Below are 20,237 nucleotides of genomic sequence, written 5' to 3' on the forward strand. Positions count from 1 at the left end.
TCCCCTAACAAGCCCAGGAATTATTACAGGGTTTGTAGAGTTTATTATTCCTTCAGCAGGTTAATATGCTGTTGATTTAAAATAAAGAGTGCAGCTGAGCTAGAATTCTGTTTTCCCTGATAATCTCAGTGCAGAATCGAGCACAAACAGAATCCAAGCCTCCTTGGAGAGGTAAACCTACGGATGAGAGAGCATCCAGACACCCAGAGAGATGTAAAAGCCTGATTAATTTTTTCACCGTGCTCCCACACCCCTGTTCTTCCTTTCTTTTCCCTTCCCTACAGGTCTTGACTCCTCATTCGAAGCTGAGGCAAGGTTTTACATCCTCATGGAAGGAAATTCCTCTCCAACAGCCTCTGTGTTGCTCACAGGCTTTTTTACATCCACAAGAAGGGCAGCTAACACCATTTTCACTTCTCCCTCTTACCTCCTCCTTTGTGTTTACCACCTAGCTTCATAAATCAAGGTTACAAGAGAGGGGCAGGAGCTGCGGCTGATGTTATCAGATATCCAGCACTGGATGCTACTTCTGCACCATTGACAAAACAGTTGGAAAACGATGCCAATTTGGGGGTCTACATCTGGAAACACACACCTGGCACAAGCCTGGTATGTATTATCTTGGTATGTACTATCCAAACACCTCGAATGGGGCCAAAGTGTAAATCAGCTCTGGCTACGTAAGTGAGGGCAGAAGAGGAGAGCTGGGTTTGAAGCAGTCTTTATGACCTTGCTGGAGAAAGAAGGGGACAGATGAGGGTCAGAATTAGTTCTCAGTGAACCTCTCCAAGAAATAGCTTCACCTGACCTGAAAGCAATGGCGTTGCTTTCCTCAGGGGCTTTTAAATTAAAACCTAAAACTGCTGGCCACAAGACATTCAGTCACCGCTGGCGAAGCCAGGGGGAGACACAAGCTCTTTCCAGCAGAAATCAGAAGGGGCAGCTCAGTGATGCCGCCCAGCCCTGACACCCGCTGTGGGTCACAGTGTTACCAGTGCTGGTTTCCACTGGAAAGGCAGGAAGAGATGAGTAAGAGCAGTCTGTAAATAAGAACCGAAGTACTCCCAGGCAGAGCAATACCTGTCTAGATGTTTCCCACGCCTTGGGAGCCAAAAACCTCAGCCCTATATTGCATGTACATGTATACTTATTCACACACAGCAAATAAGATCTGATATAGGTTTTTCCAACCTCCAACCCATGTTTTCCATTTTATCAGTCTTAGGATATTTGCAGATTTGTTCTGGACTAGAAAAACCCATGCGTGGTCACGGCGGCACGAGTAGCACCGTGGCAAAGTCAGCTTCCTCTCAAAAGGGGTTTTGTCCTCGTGAAGCAGGACAGAAGCTCCAAGCCCATGGAGAACGTCTTCAAGCAGCCCAGAAAGCTGGTGCAGACCACAGCATCACTGTGGTCTTGTCTCAGAAGCTGGGGACAGACCCCAGTAACCCACAGCAAACTGCACGCTGCAAATCCAGAGCGTTTGGTTCTTGTGGATGGGGCAGCTACGTGTGATCCCGACGTGGGATGCAAACACCAGTGAAAATCACCCGTGGGTGAGATTGGGATGGGGACGGACCCAGGGACACTATGAGCTCTCCACTAAACACAACCTCAGCTTTATCCACCACCACCCTTGAAGAACATCTGCCACTCCTGGTTTTACTTGCTGCCTGCTTTAGGAAGTGCTGAGGACTTAAATTATCTTCTCCATTAGTTTGTTACTAGGCTTTTGTTAGTCTGCAGTTTTATCTATTTTTGCACTTGGAAATCTATGACTTTGAGCTGAACTATTAAACCTTTTTTATTTTTATTTTTTAAACATTCACCTGAAAGGACACAAGCAAAAGAAAAATGTTGAAGTAACCCTAAGCTAGGATTCACATTCCAAGCTGGTGGCAGAAGACATCAGACCCTCTTCTTCTATCTCCTTCTTCCTCAGCCCTTGCTTTCACCCCACAGCATCCCAGTTCTGTTTCTTTGGTGCAAAGGGAGAAGGAAACTTCCACTGAGCATCAGTCTCCCCCATGGTCCAGAGGAATCAGAACAAATTCTTTGGGGTTACTCAAGTCAGAAGAAAGCCGGAACAGATGAGGAAGAAGTAACAAAGGTACCACAAGCACCAGATCCATCTTACCCACTCCATAACCAAAACCAAGCTTAATCCACCTTCCCCAGCCTTGATGAACTACCTGCAGAGCACCCCCAGCTGATGTGGATACTGATTAAACCATAAAATCTCCCAGGTCTTTACTCCAGCCCTCGAGGAGTGGCACAGCCCTGGAGCTGGGACCTGCTGCCTCCCGAGCACATCCACATAGCACAGGAGCAGGAATGGGTTAATTGGAAAAATCTGCTCTCATCCCTGATGGTTCGAGCATGATCTTTGTTACTTTCCTGTTAATGTGTGAAAATTAACCTAAATGCACATTCCCCAGGTTGTTCACTCTATGTATTAAAGCAGGCTCTCACGGTGTGTTTGAGGAGCCTGTTACAATAAAGCCACTGCTTAAATTGCAGTTTCTATTGTAACAGAAGAAAAGGGAGAAACGGGATCTAAGGGAGGAGAAGGAAAAAGAAAGAAACCTCAAACCTAACACTCCCAGCAGCCATTTCTACTTTCAGCAGGTGTAAAGGGGCTCTGAGTCCTGCTGTGAACAAGAAAAAGGCTCAGGAGCTTATTGAACTAACATTGCTAATGGTTAAACCATCCTGAGAGTTTATGGCTCATTTTCCCAGCTCAAACCTCAAAATGTAAAGCAAGCAAAACAAACAAACAAAAATCTATTTAAAAAAAGTAAAGTTGAACAGCTAAAGTACCATTTTGCTGGAAATACAGTTCTAACTCGGGACTCTTTAAGTATAAAGCTAACGTTGCTTCCCCATTGCATTCATGCTCTGGAGCCCAGAGTGGTGTAGGATTTCAGCAATCTCAGGACAGGAGGGGAAAAAAGCTCCCATAGAAGACCCAAGGATATTAGTTACATATCTTCTTTCAGCTTCTCCTTGCAGCAGCATTTCTCTGCAGCTGCCCAGCCCCGCTTCACCAGCACGGCCATCCATCAGGCTCTGCTCTCCGAGCTGCTTTTGGCAGCTCAAGAAACACTCAAATTGGTTCATTCAGGGAACCGAGATGCCTGTCACATGTGTAACAAGGTTCAGCCTCACTAGCCCATGCTGGGGATGCAGAAAAGGACTCAGTGAATTGCTGAGAAAGCACCAAGGGCTCACCTGGCAGAGCTACACCTGCCTAAGAGGGGTTGGGGGAGAGCACAAGCTGTCCTTTACTACAGCCCATGCCTCGGTGGCTTATTTTTGCATTTACTACATTTTATTGTTAAAGCTAGGGGACAGTAAAGCCGAGGATGCCTGTGTTTAATTACTAGATGCTGCATTCGGAAAGGCTGTGTAATTACTCCATTGCGCTCTGGCTGATTCCCCCCCAGTCTCCTAATTCATTTGTGTGCAAATAGCCTCATTAGCCCCCAAATCAGAAAGTCCATAAATATCACAGTAGAGGCACCAGGCACCCCCCTGTGTACCCCCAGACCTGGGAAGTGGAGCCCTGGGTCCGAGTCCCTTGCAGGCAGGTGGGACCATGCTGCAGCCCCGCTGGGCATTAGGGTGCAGGGGCTGAGGTGCACCCCATGCCCAGGGAGCCTGGGGGATCCCTGCTGCAAGACTAGGGGCATTTGTAGGATCTGAGTCCTGCATCCCCATCACGTTGAGCTGACACCAGGATTAAGGACCCAAGGTGCATCCCCAGGTGGCCCAGGGGCTGTAGGACTGGTGAAAGAGGATGCAAGACCTGGGGTGCACCCCCACGCTCAGAGAAAAGGGAGGGTGCAGGACCCAGCATGCACCCCCAGACCCCGTTAATGTGAGGGATGCACAGCAAGGAGTTACAGGATTCGAGCTTCACCCCCATCCTCAGCCAGCCCACGGGGTGCAGGACGCGGGGAATAATCCTGATCCCCAATCCCAAACTGTTCACAGAGTGCAGGATCCAAGGAAATGGATGCAGGACCCCAAGCCCAGACAGATCGGGAGTGCAGGACCCAGGTAATGAGATGCAGGACCCGGGAGGTGGGGTGCAGGACCCCTTGCCCAGCTGGTCCAGGAAATGCAGGACCGAGGCTCTCCCTACCCCTAATCATCCCGAGGTGTACAGGGCAAAGCGATGCGGGATGCACCCCAAATCTCCAACCAACCGGGGATGTGGGACCCGGGGAAAAGCCCTGATGCCAAACCGGTCTTTGGGGTGCAGGATCCGGTCGGGGAGGATGTGGGGGGATGCAGGGGGATGTGCACTCCCACGCCCAAACCGAGCTTGGGGTTGCAGGACCCATGCAAAGGGGACTCCGGAGCCGGGGAGGGATGCAGCGGGACTTGGGGTAAGGGACAGCGGCGGCGATGTGGGATGCGGGTGGCTGGGCAAATACCCCCTCCCCCGAGCCGAGGGGCTGCAGGAGCACTCACATCGAGGATGACGGAGGTGCCCTTCCTCTGCGAAGAGGCTCCGGGGGTGAGCAGCTCCCTGTCGGCGACGCCCTTGTCGCTCATCCTGGCCACCACCCAGCGCAGGAGCCCGTCCAGCCCGCGCAGCGCCGGCGGAGGTTTGCGCAGCAGCCTGTGCACGCCGGCCCGGCACGACCGCGCTGCCTGCTCGCACATCGCTCAGCCCGGCCTCATGCCGGAGCTGGGACTCCCTCCTCCTCCTCCTCCTCCTCCTCCTCTTCCTCCTCCTCCGCACCGCGGGCGGGGGCGGGCTCCCCGCTCCTTTCCCTGCCCTGCCCGAAGAGGGGGGGAATTTGGGGGTGGGGGAGGTCACCCCATCCCCCTACAGCCCTCACCCCTTCCCCAACGCAAAGCATCCTTTCAGTTTTTATTATTATTATTAATAATAATATTATTAGACTAAAAGGAGTGTTCTCACAGCATGGCTGTAGCCCGCCTAAATTTTAGCAGCTCTTTGTAAGGACAGCAGACCGAAGAAGTCTTGCTGGTAAATAAAATGTGGCCCCAACCCCATACCCCCAAAAGCCCCTATAGGATGAATCAGCTTGGCTACTGCAGCATTTATGGCTACAGAGCTACCCACGGCACTCAGCTGGACAAAGATGTTAACCCCACAACTCCATGCTGGGAAGATATTCACTGTGATAGTGATAGGCGTGTGTTAACCTGCACAGGTCAAGATCCCTTCTTTCAGCCAAGAAACCACTTTGCCCAAATGCCACTCGACCACTTCATCTCCCCCTCCACGCTCAGGTTCCCCCCAGTTTGAGCTGGGACCCAGCAGCAGACTGCTCCTTGCCATGAAGATTCATAACTTGGCTTGGAAGTCCGGGGCTGTTTCTCTCCTTTCACCCAAATCATTTCTCATTAATGTCAAACCCAGCTCTACCTCATTTAAATTCTCATTTTTCTTCTTAAGTGGATCTAGACAGGAGACTTCTCAGACACTCAGAGCAGGGGGAAGTCAGCCCCAAGCCCGGGCACTCAAGGGCTGGAGGAGCTGGCAGGGGGCAGAGGAACAGGTGGAGAGAAGCGAGGGCAGAAAGCACCAATAAATCCTGGCAGAGGGTGCTGGCAAAGCTCCAGACTAGAGGCCACCTGGCATATGCAGGGACTCCTCTAAAAGAAGGTCCAAGGCAGAGCAGAGGCCGTGCCAGACCCCTGTGCACGGGCAGCTTTCATCCCCGCTTTGGATTTTGCCTTTCCCCCTGCCCCTCTCTGCACCACTGGGAGTTTTAGTTAATTAAAATCTTCCAGCAGGCAGGTCCCACGACCTCGCTTGGTGCAAAATGTCCTAATGACTGCTGGAGTGGGCTTGATCTGGCTGCTCAATGGAGGGAGGGGGAAGGAGTGACCCTGCTGCTTGGGGCAGTGGGGGGAGCTCAGCAGAGCAGCACTGCCCACCCTGCAAAGGTCCAGGCACGAAGCTGGAGCCCGAGGTGCTCCTTTAGCCCCTGAACTGATTTATGGTGAGTGCAGAGCATCGATAAGACTACAGTGCAATGGAAAGGTGAACGTTTATGACACGGTTATGCTCATGACCAAAGAAACCAAACAACCCAATAAACTCTTCCAAAGCACTGCTCTCACTCAGATATCACCTCCTGCAACAGGACCAGTGCAGCAGCTGAGATGGGAAGCAGCTGGATTTATCCCAAGATGTGGGATAACTCCAAAGAAGTTTTTTTGAGAATTTGCTCAGCCCACCCAAGGCACCAGGTTGCTGCAGGTGGAGCCCAAACACAGTGCAGGAGCTCAGGTTGTGCTGGTGTTATTCCTAAAGGCAACCCACAGACCTCTCTGAAGCTTCTTAAATTATATAAAATACATAGATTAGCTGGACTAACCTCATGGCTGAACAAAATTCCTGCAGCACCAGGAGATCCTACTTCTCATATCCCAGACTCCCTCAGAGCTCTGGGGTGTTTCTCCAGAGCAGTACAAATAATTACCGTCATAAGAAAAAATAAAAAAGTAAAAAAAAGTAAAAATTCATTTAAATTTCAAATATATTTGTACATTATATTTCAAAATAAGTTGCTTTTTTTGTTTTATTTTGTTTTGTTATTTCAAGGAGAAGGGATGGAGGCAAACAAAGAGGATTTCTAGCAGGAAGGCAAAAAGCCTGCAGCTGAACAGTAGGGAAAATTCTCCTACTGGGGGCTGTGAAATAAATTAGTCTTTTTTTTTTCCCACACTGCTTTGAGTATTAAGGGAGCATTACACAGCTTTGTTACATTGGTAATTGAGAAAATTAGCATTTAACAGCAAAACTAATTGCCCTTGCTTAAAGTTGCAGGCCACTGACTTGCTAGAGCTTGTAATTGCTTCGTTGTAGGCAATAAATATTTCAGCATTGTTTCTGCAAGTTTATTACTTATGATAACATTCACATAAAGCAGAGCAAAATATTTTCCCATCAACATGTAATTTATGCCAGAACTATCAAAAACCCTTGGAAAAAATGAATCCATTCTTGATGATCTTTCAGTTCCCCCCTGCTTCTCATGTCTGTTACACCTGATATGGGATCATATATAACAGTAGAAAAAGCAAAGAAAGAAGGATGGTGGACTTTAAAATTGATAGCTTTACATAAGCCTGTGTGTGGTCACAAACACTAATTAAACAACCCATTGGAGTTATTACATCCAAATAAATTACTACCTTTTTATAACTGACCTCATCTGTTTTCTAGCCTGTCCTTAGTGCAACATAAACCCGTTAATTTACACCATTTTAATATAATCCCTGTAACTTAATGTGTTTCACCACAAGACATCAACAGGCCTGTGTGGCAGCTTTGGCTTTCCCACCCCAAAGGGCAGCTCTGGATATTTTTAGCAGCATCCCCACTAAGTGACCCTCAATCCGTCGATAAGGATCCCCTCTGTCACATCCTTGCACGGCACCGCAAGGACATCTAGTGCTGAGCGCTGATGCTGCACAGACACACTGGGTTGGGGTGAGGAACCTTTTCTTGGATTTTTATGTCCATGCAGCAACACAAAGTCTCCATGGGGGCAGTTTTAGGATCTTTCCCCAGCCTAAATCGCACATGGGGCGATGCAGTGGGGCTGATGGCAATGGGAGATCTGTGTCCTCACCTGCTTGCAGTGCCCACCTTCCTCTTTCTGGAGGTGTTTTGGGATCATCCCAAAGCCCAGCACAAATCCAGCAGCAGCTGAAAGTGACTTCTGAGGTTGGAGGTGACCACAGAGCAGAAGAAATTCATCTGATTGTGCTTCCATACAATCTGTCTGTACCCAAACTCACATATTAAAGCTGCTTGGGCAATGCAAGTGGGGCTATTCCTGAGAAATAAGGTATTTCTGAGGTTAATCTGAGACACCTGCAGCTGGGGCAGGTGGACAATGAAGATTTCAAAACCATCTTGCAGCGATATAAAGTCAGAGTCTTGGTGGCTGACACACAGGTGTATCAGTCAACCCCACTCAGATTTAGTATAATATTCATTGCAGTGCTGGTGTGCTCTGCAGTCATGAGAGGGAGCTGTGCTCCTGCAGAGGCTGTGTGTCCATCCCTGCGGTGCTGGGCTGCTCAGGACGGACACATGGACGGGAACCCACCAAGCTGGGCAGCAGTGAAACTGCTCTGCAGCTCTCGGTGCTTCAGGAGCCCACTTAGGCTGCATGGGATTTGGGCAAAGAGCCCATTTTTTGGTTTGAGGGGGGCGAGGAGGGCAGGAATCAGCAACAACAGCAACAAAATATGGCCGGGCTTAAAACCAAGATAAAAACGTGTATAGGTGCGGGTTGGGGTGACCCAGTCCTTCCAGTGCTTCTGGGCTGGCCCCAGGCACTTTGTGCAACCCACAGCCAAACGCTTCACTTCTCTTTGCAGACTGCTTATGCTTCTAGTGCTCTTTTTGCTTCTGTTTGAGGGCAGGTCCAACTTATCAAAAGGAAAAGTCAAAATACTTAAAAAAAAAAAAGAAAAAAAACAAGGAAAAGTACATTTATGTTTCAAAAAACAAACGTTGATTTAAGGAGTTTTTAATTAAATAAAACAGTATTTTTAAAGTTGTCTTTCCTTCTCTTTTTGGAAACTTATTAAAAGCATAGGTATTGACAAAATTGTTACAAGTTTCTAAATAACTCCACGAAAATTATATGCTGTTACCTGCCCCTGCTCCCATCCCACTGCTGTCCCCCTCTGTTGGCCAAAACGCAGGATCCCAACTCTAACCTCACTGCCAGATCCACCCCATATCAAGCACACAGGTTTTTATGCTTTTAATTAGGGTTTGAGTCACACCTTCAGAAGCCCCAAACTATTTCCTGGCAAAAACCTGCCCTGACAGCGTTCCCACCCCGTGCAAGTCTAGATTGGTGCTTTGGTTTTTGCAAGACATCTGGTAATCTCCTTGAAGACGTGTCTGCACAGCCCATGCCCAGGTAATTACATAATGTGATGCCCAAAAAACCTGGCAGTGAACATCTCCACATCACCTCACTGCAAACACTGAGTGCATCTTGGCAAAGCCCCGCTGGCTGTTCCTGCTGCAGGGTCACTGTGTGCAGCCATCAGCTCTGCAAAGCTTCTGGAAGATCATGGAAAAACAAAACAAACCATAAAAATAAATAAATAAACATTTTTATAACTCCAAAGGGATAAAGGGATTCCCTTCATCTCTGGGGAATTTCAGAGGGAATTCCCCAATGCACAGAAGATGTAATATTTCACCTTTGTCTCTAGGTTTATAGCAAGCGACTCCAGAAGCTCATCATAACCTTAAAACCCATTTGACCTCCAGCACACAAATTCTCGGTGCAACACTCCCCATCTCACCGTGTGTCCTTCATGCCTGTGAAGCATTTCTAGCTATTTGTCTCAAACTTGTAAAAACAAAATGGGACAGACTTGATGCTTTCAAGGGAGGTGGCTCCCTTTTGTACCGGCAAAGTTGGTCATTTCTTTTGAGGCTTTTTTTTTCTTTTTTTTGGGGGGGATAGCCATAGGGGTAGTGCTGTCCTACTAAACCATTCCCTTATTCCCTTTTCCAGCCCTTGTTTATGGCTCTTATTCATGTTCTTTGGTGCTGGCAACCTCCAGGCTGGCAATCACAATAACCCTGATAGCAAAACTGTCTCCTACAACCCCTGCTGGAGACACCAGTGCTCTAGCAGGCTGCAGAAAGTACTGAATCGTCCATTTTAAAAACAGAATACAAAAACCTTAGCTGACAGAATAGCCTGGTGCTTTTCTAGGTCCACCTGCCAAGAAGAGGTTCTCTGGATGACTTCTGGGGTTATGACAGCATAAAGTCATCATATGTCCACCCTCCTTCTGAAAGAATGGCTACGTGTGCTCAGCCTGTCGTGGAGGCTCACACGGCAATGTCCTGAACCCAGCTCCCCATACAACACGTTTCAGTCAGAGTCTGGCCCAGGACCAGCAGCAACCTTTCTAGAAGCATGGGCAGTGCCCTCCGCCACTGACAGGCAGATTAGATACAGTGGCCAGGACGCTGTGATTGGGTCTGTTCCTTCAATAAATAAACCAAGTTTTCTTTTAATCTTTGCTGAAATAAAAGTATGAGCTCACTTCAGGAAGTTTTTCAGTTTCCAGCTGTGCCACTGAGGTAAGCTGGCAGGCCTGGGGTGCACGGTCCCAGCCTGTGTAAATAGGCAGCAATAGAAACACAGAATTACAGCATCAGAGAGGTTGCAAAAGACCTTCTAGATCATCAGGCCAACCTGGTCTACCGAGACCCAGCACTAAACCATGTCCCCCACTGCCACATCCACACGTCTCTTAAATACGTCCAGGGATGGGGACTCCTCCACTGCCCTGGGCAGGGGATCAATAAACACCCAGCCTGAATTAGCTCAAGGCTTTTCGCCTATGCCCTGTGCTGAATAACCATTATGGAAGTTGTAGTGGGTTTACATGGCAAGGTTTTGGTAGCAGGGGGCTATACCGGTGACTTCTGTGAGAAGAATCTAGAAGCTGCCCCGTGTTAGGTAAGGACCAGAGCCGAGCCAGTAAGTGATGCTGTTTGCGCCTCTGTGAGAACAGAGTTAAGAAAGGGAAAAAAAAAAAAAAAAAAAGAAACGCTGCTACACAGCAGCTGGGAGAGTGAGAGGAGTGAGAAACAGCTCTGCAGGTGCCAAGGTCAGTGCAGAAGGAGGGGGAGAGGTGCTCCAGACCTCAGAGCAGAAGTCCCCTGCGGCCTGTGGTGAGGACCATGGTGAAGCAGGCTGTCCCCCTGCAGCCCATGGAGTACCACGGAGGAGCAGGGTTCCACGCTGCAGCCCATGGAGGAGACCACGGTGGAGCAGGTGGCCCTGCACCGACGGAGGCTGCCGCCTGTGGAGGATCCCCGCTGGAGCAGGCCCCAGACCGGAGCTGCAGCCCATGAGGAGCCCACGCAGGAGCAGGGGGTTTTAGGGGGAGCTGCTGCCTGAGGGGGACGCAGGTTGGAGCAGTTTGCTCCTGGGGGATGGACCCTGTGGTACGGAGCCGTGTGGGAGCAGTTCTTGAAGAGCTGCTGCCTGTGGGCAGCCCACGCGGATCAGTTCAGCAAGGATGGCATCCTGTGGGAGGGACCCCACGGCACAGGGGATGAGAGTGACAGAGAAGGAGCAGTGGAGATGAAGCGCTATAGAATGACCATAGCCCCCATTCCCCCATTTCCCTGCACCGCTCGGGGGGAGGAGGTGGAAAAGGGTGGATGAGGGGAAGGCGTTTTGAGTTTCTTTCCTTTGTTTCTCACTTCTCTAGCTTGTTAGTAATAAGCAATAAATCTTTCTATCTCCCTACTCTGAGTCTGTTTTGCCTGTCACAATAATTGTTGAGCTATCTCCCCATCCTCATCTCAACCCTCGAGCCTTTTGCATTGTATTTTTCTCCCCCTTTCCCTTTGAGGAGGGGGAGTGAGAGAGCAGCTGAGGTGGAGCTTGGCTGCCCACCTGAGTAAAAGCACCACAGAAGTAAAGTTCACAGTAAGGGAAATGGAGAGAAGAGCTGGAAAGAAAAAAGGTGTGTGAAAAAAGGCTGAAAATTCAGCAGGGACCAGCCCGAGCCCTTCCCCTGGGGCTGGAGAGGAGAGGTTGGGCAGCTGTAGGAAAATGCATTTTTAACAAAAAGCGAGGTCTTTTCCCAGCTCACTGTAATAATCTCACTCATGAATGTGCTGAACACCCTATATAAAGGAGAACAAGACCTGTAGAATGGAAACAGCCCTCAGAGTGTGTTCAGCTGCTGCAGGACCACATGGGACACACCAGCACCCCTAAAATCCCCCAGCCCACCTATGATGAACCCCCGAGGACATTTGCTCAAACAGCTCATTAGATCCAGGCTCATCCTCTTTTGGCCTTTTACACTTTTGAAGGCTTTCCTTCATCTCCCCACTCTGAGCCTCCTGTTTGCTGAGCTGCTCTACAATACGTCAGAGCCTTCTTATCGGGCAGGGTGGCTGCTACCTGCTGCCTCTGTAAGGATTTCAAAGCCAAACTTGTCCGGCAGCCAGATTTCCTAGGGTGGACTGTTGATTGAAAATGTAATTCCCATTTATTATTTTAAGAGCAATCAGAAAAGAAACAAAAATAAATAAACCATGTTCAGATAGTGGTTTCGGGGCGTGATCAAATGCCTCAGGAGAAAGATATTTGGGGACGGCAAGGGGAATGACTTGATACAGATTCAAAGTTGTTGCAAACCACAGTTGAAGACAAGAGCCCTGTGAGAGCTAGGGAGGAACAAGAAGATCTGAGCTGAGAAATGGCATTGAGAAAGTGAGCCTGTTGAGTCTCCACCATTATGTGTTCAGTCAGCCTGGTTTGAATTTATTAAATTAAAGGCTGTCAGCATGAGGTAACCATCACCGGCAAACCACGTCTCTGTGCATGAATAGCTATGCTCTGACCTCAAACCTGAGTGATGCTGAATTTCCATCAGCAAGAACCTGCTGCTACCCATTATGAAATAGTTGTATGATTTGCAGGATCCATCCCATAATAGAATCACAGAATGGTTTAGGTTGGAAGGGACCTTAAGGATCATCTAATTCCAACTCCCTGCCATGGGCAGGGACACCTCCTGCCACACCAGGCTGCCCACAGCCCCATCCCGCCTGGTCCTGAACGTCTTCAGGGATGGGGCATCCACAGCTTCTCTGGGCAACCTGTGCCAGTGCCTCACCACCCTCAGAGTAAAGAATTTCTTCCTTATATCTAATCTAAATCTACCCTCCTTTAGTTTAAAGCCAGTACTCCTTGTCCTATCACTTTTATCCCTGATAAAATGTCCCCATCATCTGCTGCCTTGGACCAGCCCTGGTTTATGGGGACCAAGACGACCTTAAAAAAATAAATATCCCATCTCAGCAGTGACATTCCCATTCACCTCTTCCATGTGTTTTCTTGAACTCACATCTCTAGCCACCACCATTCTTGCTGGGCTTTTTCCATCTAATATAATCCTCAAAGTAAACGATTTATGAAATATTATCCCAATAAATCTGAGTGTTAGGGGATCAGAGGAAAATGGAAATTACATTTCTGTATGGAAAGTGCTTAACGTTAGGTCCTTCAGCAGGCAGGAGCCATCGGTCCTTCCTGGCCCTGGGAAGAGGGAGGGTCTGGGGCTCAAACACTCAGCTCCTAGCAGAATGAGCACTTTTTGTCCTGTGCTTTTCCATTTCCTTTATCAGTGCACTATCTGAGGACCATTGGGACTACTCACATGATTTCAGGGGGAAAGACAGTTCATCCATGATGACATTCGACCGGAGCAGCAACGTGTTGTTCCAGCTGGGGGGTTGCTTTCAAAGCCCAATGATTTTCTCGCGCACGCTCGGCTTGCAGGCAGGAATCTGCTCCAGCAGAGCCGTGGCGCTTCCTCTCCAGTGAGCCATTTCCTGAAATTCGGATGGAGGGGAATCCATTATATTGTTTAAAGGCAAGGGAAGAAAGAAAAAAAAAAAGAAAAAAAAAAAGTTTTGTTGGAAATGGATGTAACAGAGAGCAAGGAAGGTCACAAGGGCCAGGCAGCCTGGGAACGAACTGGTTCCAAGCCCTTGGATTTGCTCGCCTTTGTTTCGAGGTGAGAACATTTCTTTTTGCCAGGTCTCGTCCAGCTCTCCAGTGATGTCATATCCAGATTATTCAGTAGATGAGACCTTTGGAGTACTACAGCAGGCAGTGTTTGTTTATATAGCTTTATCTTTTTCTCAGACACCTGCTTCTGCATCTTCCTGAAAACAGTTTATTTATGTGTATTTATATTTTCAGGAACAGGAACTTACTTATGTTAGCCTCCAGATGACAGCCACACGACGTACATAATGGCATGTCCATCCGTCCAGAGCTCCTTGGAGTGGCCTTGGGCTGCCTTTTGCAAAGCTGAGAGGATCACGCATGGGGAGTGCTGGAGACCCACATCGCTCTCTGTGCTCCTTTCTTTAAAAGAATAAGGGTTTGTGTTAAAAGGATAGAAACCAAGGGGTGATGAAAGGGCTGGCTCATAGCAGCTCACCCCTGTACCTAAAACCCACCACCTCTATGCAGTGCCCTGGGAAATCAGGAGCAGAAGTCAGCCACCTGCTTCACAGCATCCATTTGAAGCATTATAAATTTGGGATTTCCATTTTCCCTTGGGGGACAATGCCAGCCAAATTTGGGGAAGTTTGCTGAAAATTTTATTGAAAAAGGGGAAATGCTTTCTCAAATTCGCTCACCAGGTCTGTTGTTGGAGAGAGGCAGAAGATCAGATGGAGGCTTTGCCATTCCCATGCGGCCACCTGCTGCTCGGCGTGCCCCTGGGGAACCACAGCCATGAGCGGACTCAGCACCACTCACTGGGGACTTTCTTTGCTTCTTAAAAACATGGTTTCATCAAAACCAGGATTATGCAGGCAAGAAACCAGATCTAGCAAAACACAAATCTGGAAGGGGAAACGTTAGCCAAAAAAAGGGAACCAAAAGTCTGCTCCAAAATCCCAGAGGTCACAGCATTTCCCACGGTGTCAGAACACTGAGACTGAGACTCTGGCATAAATCCCAGATCAAACACCGGTTTTCTATTTTTATTGGAAATTTCCTCCATTTCTACTGGAAAGTTTCTGAAATTTCTTACTTCCATCTCTGTGTATGACAGAGGGAGTACTTTAAAGCTGTATTTTCCAGGTGGGAAAGCACTGAGCTGTATACTTCTTACTATAATGCATTTGATCAGGTCACTGTATTGCCTGGTGCCTGGTTTAACATGTTGCCTTAATTCAGCTTCCTAAGCCAGCTCAGTTGTATTCCAGCCAGCAAAACTGCTGCCAAGTTGTTCACACTCGTGAGAAATTTCCCTTTGCTCAAACTTTGCAAAAGTACGGTATGGGGGATGCGGCATTTTTGCAGTCAGGTCACTTGGGATGGTGTGAATCACGTGTAATCCATTCATATCAAACAATTCCCTCTCCCAGCTCCTGTGCCTCATTGCTCGTTAGTCACCTTAATTCCCTGGGCAGCTGCCAGAGATGCTGTGATGAGAGCAGCCTTTACAGGAAAGCTGATAGAGCAGCCCCTGTGAAGAGGAGTTTGGCAAACAGGTGCTGGAAAGGGCTCAAGGAAAACTTTGATTGCAACATTTGGGCTTACAATTAGGGGAAGCTTGTGGACATGAGCTATTTTTAAGTGACTTCTGGCTAGAGGCTGTACAGAAATGGCACACTCCATGGTGGCTGTGCAAGGTTCAGCCCCAAAGGGGCGATCAGGCACAGAGGAGCACGCAAGCGGTGCCCGGGGTGGGCATCGCCCTGCCAAGCTGTGCAGAAAGCATCAAGCATCAGCCACAAAATCCCCTTAGCCTCGAGCTACAGCACATCAACATCTGCTGCAGCCACCTTGTTTCCCAGGCTGTGGTTTGATAGAGCAGCAAATCCAGCCCTGGCATCCCAATGAGCAGATTAAAATAAATAATTACCAAAAAGAAAATAAAACGCAGCTGCACAGCACAAGGGATTCACATGGTATAAACTTGCCACCAGTTCATATTTGCTTAGAAACAACACTGATAAGTTACCTTTGTGCAGCTTGGCTCGCTGTCCCTTCTTTTTGCAGCCCTGCGAGGGCGGCAGCATCCCACGTGCAGCCCTGAGCACCTTGCACTGGGGGCAATGCCCCTGCCTGGTGGAGCGAGGCGAAACCTCTTTTGCTGCCTTTGAGATGCAACATCAGGATTTTTTCAGCCCAAAGGAGCATGAAAGACGCTCTGCACCTGTGAGGCCAAAAGGCAAATCCTCCCCCTGCATGCCACCAGTCCCGAGGCAGGAGGGCAGTTGCTGCCTTTTGCTTTTTGCCTCTATTTCCAAAGACCTCCAGCTTCCAGGCAGAGTGGAGCGTTACCACCTGGCCCAGCCAAATTTCAGAGCAAATGGGAAGACAAACTTCTCCCCCCACCTTCTCCACCCCTCTCTGGCCTGTCATGATGCCCCTCATGCACCTTTTCTTGCCATTTTCTCCTTGCTGGATGAGGGAGCATAGCCCCTGTGTCGTCTTTGGTCCCCAGACAGGATGGTCCTGCAAGGGATGGGCTGAATTTGGTGTTTTTTCTGGGGTAATAAATGGTAATATATGTTTCAATTTAAACATTAGGATCTAATAAAAGCAAGGGGATGCTGAAGGTGGATGCCCCAGGGGCTGCAAGGGACGGGCTGAGTCTGGTACTCCCAGCACGTTTAAACTGTAAAGTCCATTTATTACCCCAGAAGAACAGCCAGGATTTTTTTTTATTTTTTTTTTCCTGACTTACAAGTTCCTGGCTTTTCCAGTTGAAAGATATATGGGTCAGTTCACTAGCCTTGAAAGCTATCCCTCCCTCTGAGACCTCTGCTGACTTCGAGTTACGGTAACACTGGATACTGGGGTATTAATGCCAAGTTGCAAATGAGGTTTGCTCTGCTGGGCCAGCTCTCCAGAAGAAATGTGTGTTTTAGGCCTGAAACTGTGCCTGTGGTCTCATAAAAAAGCGCGGCTCTCCTGGTTCACCAGTTTTCTATTTCGTTGCCATTAAAGGAGTGATTTCGTCCTGCCCTTTGCTCGTCCTCTGCTCTGTGTTTGCCTCCCTGGCAAAGCGCTCAGTGGGCTATAAAAGTGCATCTCCAGCTTGGAGCCTTACCCAATATTAATACCCCAAAATCCACAGCTTGCCGCCAGCAGTAACTTTACACCCTCGCAACCCCTTTCCAGACCTATTGCAGCACCTCGCCACCCCCAGCTCGCCTTTAACCACTATTTCACCCCGCAAATCCCCCTGACCTGGCCCTGCTCTGACACCGCAGCCTGTATTTACCTGCCGCAGGTCGCTGGGCTGCAACCAAGCGGCCTGGATGCGTCCCGCTTCCCAAAAGTGGCTCCTGCGGTTATTTCACCAGCCCCTTTCCAGTGAGCCCGAGATGTGGAAATTCACCTGCAGGGGAAATATCTTAAATAAACAGTGCTTTCACCTCGCAGGCAGGGTTCCCCGGCTGGCGGTGGTGCTGGTTACTGAGCAGGGTCACACTCCCCGTGCGTGCTGCCTGACTCAGGATTTCCCCCCCTTTCCCTCTGCTCCAGCGTGGCCGTAAAATCAGACAGAGCCAACAGCAGCGCTTCCAAGTCGTGACTGCAGAAATTGGGCTGGAAAACGAAATCCATGCTGCTTCTTTTGCAGAAAGGCAGGGACGCTGTCTGTGCAGCCCCTCTCCTCTGTGCTAGTGGGGCTTTGGGCAAGGTGCTGGAGGGGTGTCTGTATGGAGCAGGAGGGCATGTTCATGTGGCAAAATGCCCTGAGGCGTTTTGCTTCTCACTTGGAGAAGAATTTCTCTGCCTCTGAGCTCTGCAAGGACCCAGGTTTGGTCCTCGGGGCTTGTTCCCAGAGCAAAGTGACCCTTCCTGCACAGCAGATCTGTGCAGATTTCGTGGCTCTGGCAGGAGGCAGGACTTGCTCAACAGCAAAATAATAATAATAACAAAATTTGCTTTCCCTTCTGTTATTCCTCACTTGGCCACTCTCTAGCCAGGAGCTTGCTTTTACCCTCATGGCTTGCTTCAGAGCCCTGCAAGGTAGAGGCAGGCTTGGTTCCAGCTTGAAACCCCTCATGCTAGCATAGCCCCCCATGCTCTGTCCCCATGTCCCCCCCATGGCACATAGCTTAGCACAACCCCAGCAGCTGTCAGCTGAGCTGCAGTGATCAGCAGTGCTCTGGCTGGTGGCCTGCCCAGCTGGGAAATAACTCAGCTTCTTCCAAGCCACCACGATCTGCAATAGTCCAACAGCTCCCTAAGGCTCTCGGTAAGTCTGAGACTTACGCAGTCGTCGGGCTTGCCATCTGTCCTAATGCTCTAAAGACCTTTTAAACAGAGTGGTCTGGCCAGGACTTGGCTGGATTTAGTCCTGTACTCAACGAAAGACAGAAATGTGGCCAAAAAGTGAAGGCTGAACAACCCATTTTTTCCCTAAGACTATTCCACTGAAATAATTTCAATCCATGTACATATAAGGTGGCTCTTTTTAAAGAAATGGGCCCTTCTCAAAAGCAAAAGCTCACAATGAACATGCTCCAACATCTCCTAAGTCCTCCACCAAAGCAAGAAGTCGAAGCAGTCAGTTTGTTAGTACAAAGCAAATTGCACAATGAGGTACCTGGGTTCAGACTTGTACAGTCATTTCTGCCACACCCGCAAGTGTGTTTGTTTAAAACACACCAGCCTTGACTACAAGGGCTCACCAGCACAATTATTAAAAAATAATAATAATAAATAAAAAATAAACAAAAAATAAACAAAAACCCCACAGTTCTCTTTTTTATCGTGTTGATAAAGTCTTCAAATCCTTGTTTCTGTTCTGGCAACAGAAGTTTCCATTGTTCCAGTGGGTCTCCAGAGCTTGCTCTGCAGGGACAAAAGCTGGGGATGGAGTAGGATTGTGGAAGGAACTAAAGGAAGCTGAGCAGCCCCAAAGGACAGAAAATGTGTGCCTGACATTGAGGGCTTTCTGATGGCCTGGGTTTTCTTGAGATCCCCTCTTGGTGGCAACCAGAGGTGTGAATAAAGCCCCAGAAACCTGCTCTGTCTGAGCTGAGCGAGGGAGCTACTTGAGGCTTCCCAGCCTGACCAGCTCCAGCAGGCTTCTGCTGGGCAGCACAGAGAGGACACTGAAGGACAAGCAGAGCAGTCTCCAACTTCAGATAACTCACCGAGGTAACCTCCAGGCTGGGCTGTGCATGCAGCAATGGAAACAGCACTGAAAGCATTTAGCACCTCACAAAGCTGTGCCACTGCTGCAGGAGGAGCGAGATGTGCAGGAGGCCCAGGAAGACACTTTTATTTTTCTGGTCCTGTCACATGCTGCAGGTCAAGGTTATAACGCACGGATGAAGGCCACACATAACAAAGCAGCTATCTATTGACTCTCATGGCTGGTGTTTTGGAACAATAATTCATATTTGTCTCCCTGGCTACAGGGAGCTGAATGGCAGCCCGGATTAGCACCGTGCACTCCTGCCCTGACATCTTTTTATGGCTGATGAGTGAACCACTACTTCATTCCTGAGTTCTGCTGCTCTGACAGCCCTCCAGGGCAGAACATAGGATATTTTCTAAGCACCAGTTATGAAAAACCACTTCCCTTTCCAGTCCTACACAGGGCAAGAGAGCCAGCTATTTAAGACACGGTAACCCAAGTCCCCTGACGTAGGCACTGGCTGCTGCCCTAGATAGGAGTTCCCCTGTGCGGGCAAATTAGATCACAGTAACACGATGCTGGGTACAGGAACGATCAGCATGAGCACTGACTTTGACTCCAGTGATGGGAAGAGCAGCAACACACTCAAAACCAGCCTTAACTCCCTTATTCCCAGTATGCTCTGATGCCCCTTGATGGTTTTAAGCTGCCCTTTGGCTTCTGTTCTCTGGTTCATTCACTTCTGATGCAGGAATTTGAGGCCTGACCCCAAATGTTATTTTTAGAAAGGTGGACATTGATTGTTTATTGATTTTTTTTTTTTCCTAGCAAAGGAGCAAAGGTCAGCTGCTGGGAAGGAATAGCACAATCCTGGAAGCTCAGTGCCCTAGCATCATGAAGTACAAGTACAAGGTGAGGAAGATGGGCAGCTTCCCACATGGCTCAGGAGGACCATGAGGGCACCTCTCCTTTAACCGCAGTAGGATGAGGCAATTAGATTAGCACCATTAAAATAAATGGTGCTAACATATTTAAATAAATAAAAAATATCTCAAAAAAAGTAGTCAAATGTTGAATGGGGGACCCAAAGAGATGGAGTCTCCATCCTGGGAGACATGGAAACCTTTCCCTGATGAGGCACTGAGCAAATGTGTCCAACTCCAAACCTTAGCCTGTGTTAGTAGGGTTGGAAGTGAGCCCTTTAAATGTCCCTTCCAACCTAAACAATCATAACTTACTTGACTAGGCCATGATTTGGGATCTCTCCCAAGAGAAGATACTAGGTAACAGGAAAGATCTGAAATCTCCTTGGCAAGAACAAATTGCTTGGCAAATAGCTTGCTTTTGTAGCATCGTTTAGACTCACAAAGAGGGAGAGGATGCTTTAGGGTAGTGTCTACAAAGGTACTCCAACCTGTTGGGCAAAGATACACAGAAAACAAATCCCGTGTTGAGCTCTGAGGGAGGGGAATGAGGCAAGGTTCAACAGGCACAAACCACATTCTGGTGTCTGCCAGGAAGCTGATGAGGAATAGTTC

The 20,237-nt window shown here is 48.7% G+C and overlaps 1 protein-coding gene and 1 long non-coding RNA gene across 2 annotated transcripts in view; both read right to left on the reverse strand.

Annotated features, from left to right (window-relative positions):
- NECAB2 (N-terminal EF-hand calcium binding protein 2) overlaps positions 1 to 4,731 on the reverse strand; it is a 58,612-nt gene extending 53,881 nt beyond the window's left edge. Inside the window, exon 1 of the mRNA XM_068693557.1 lies at positions 4,480 to 4,731. Coding sequence (XP_068549658.1) covers positions 4,480 to 4,674 — 195 coding nt within the window. The 5' untranslated portion in view covers positions 4,675 to 4,731. The remainder of the gene's footprint in view (positions 1 to 4,479) is intronic.
- A 1,766-nt stretch (positions 4,732 to 6,497) lies between these two features.
- Positions 6,498 to 17,204, reverse strand: LOC137861935 (uncharacterized). The gene is made up of 5 exons (XR_011099933.1): positions 16,828 to 17,204; positions 14,225 to 14,431; positions 13,793 to 13,946; positions 13,231 to 13,405; positions 6,498 to 9,082 (listed from the first exon to the last, which is right to left on the reverse strand). It is a non-coding gene; the product is annotated as an uncharacterized lncRNA (long non-coding RNA).
- Between the last annotated feature and the right edge of the window lie 3,033 nt (positions 17,205 to 20,237).

This window comes from Anas acuta, chromosome 10 (assembly GCF_963932015.1).
Source record: "Anas acuta chromosome 10, bAnaAcu1.1, whole genome shotgun sequence".
In the NCBI taxonomy this organism is placed as follows: domain Eukaryota; kingdom Metazoa; phylum Chordata; class Aves; order Anseriformes; family Anatidae; genus Anas; species Anas acuta.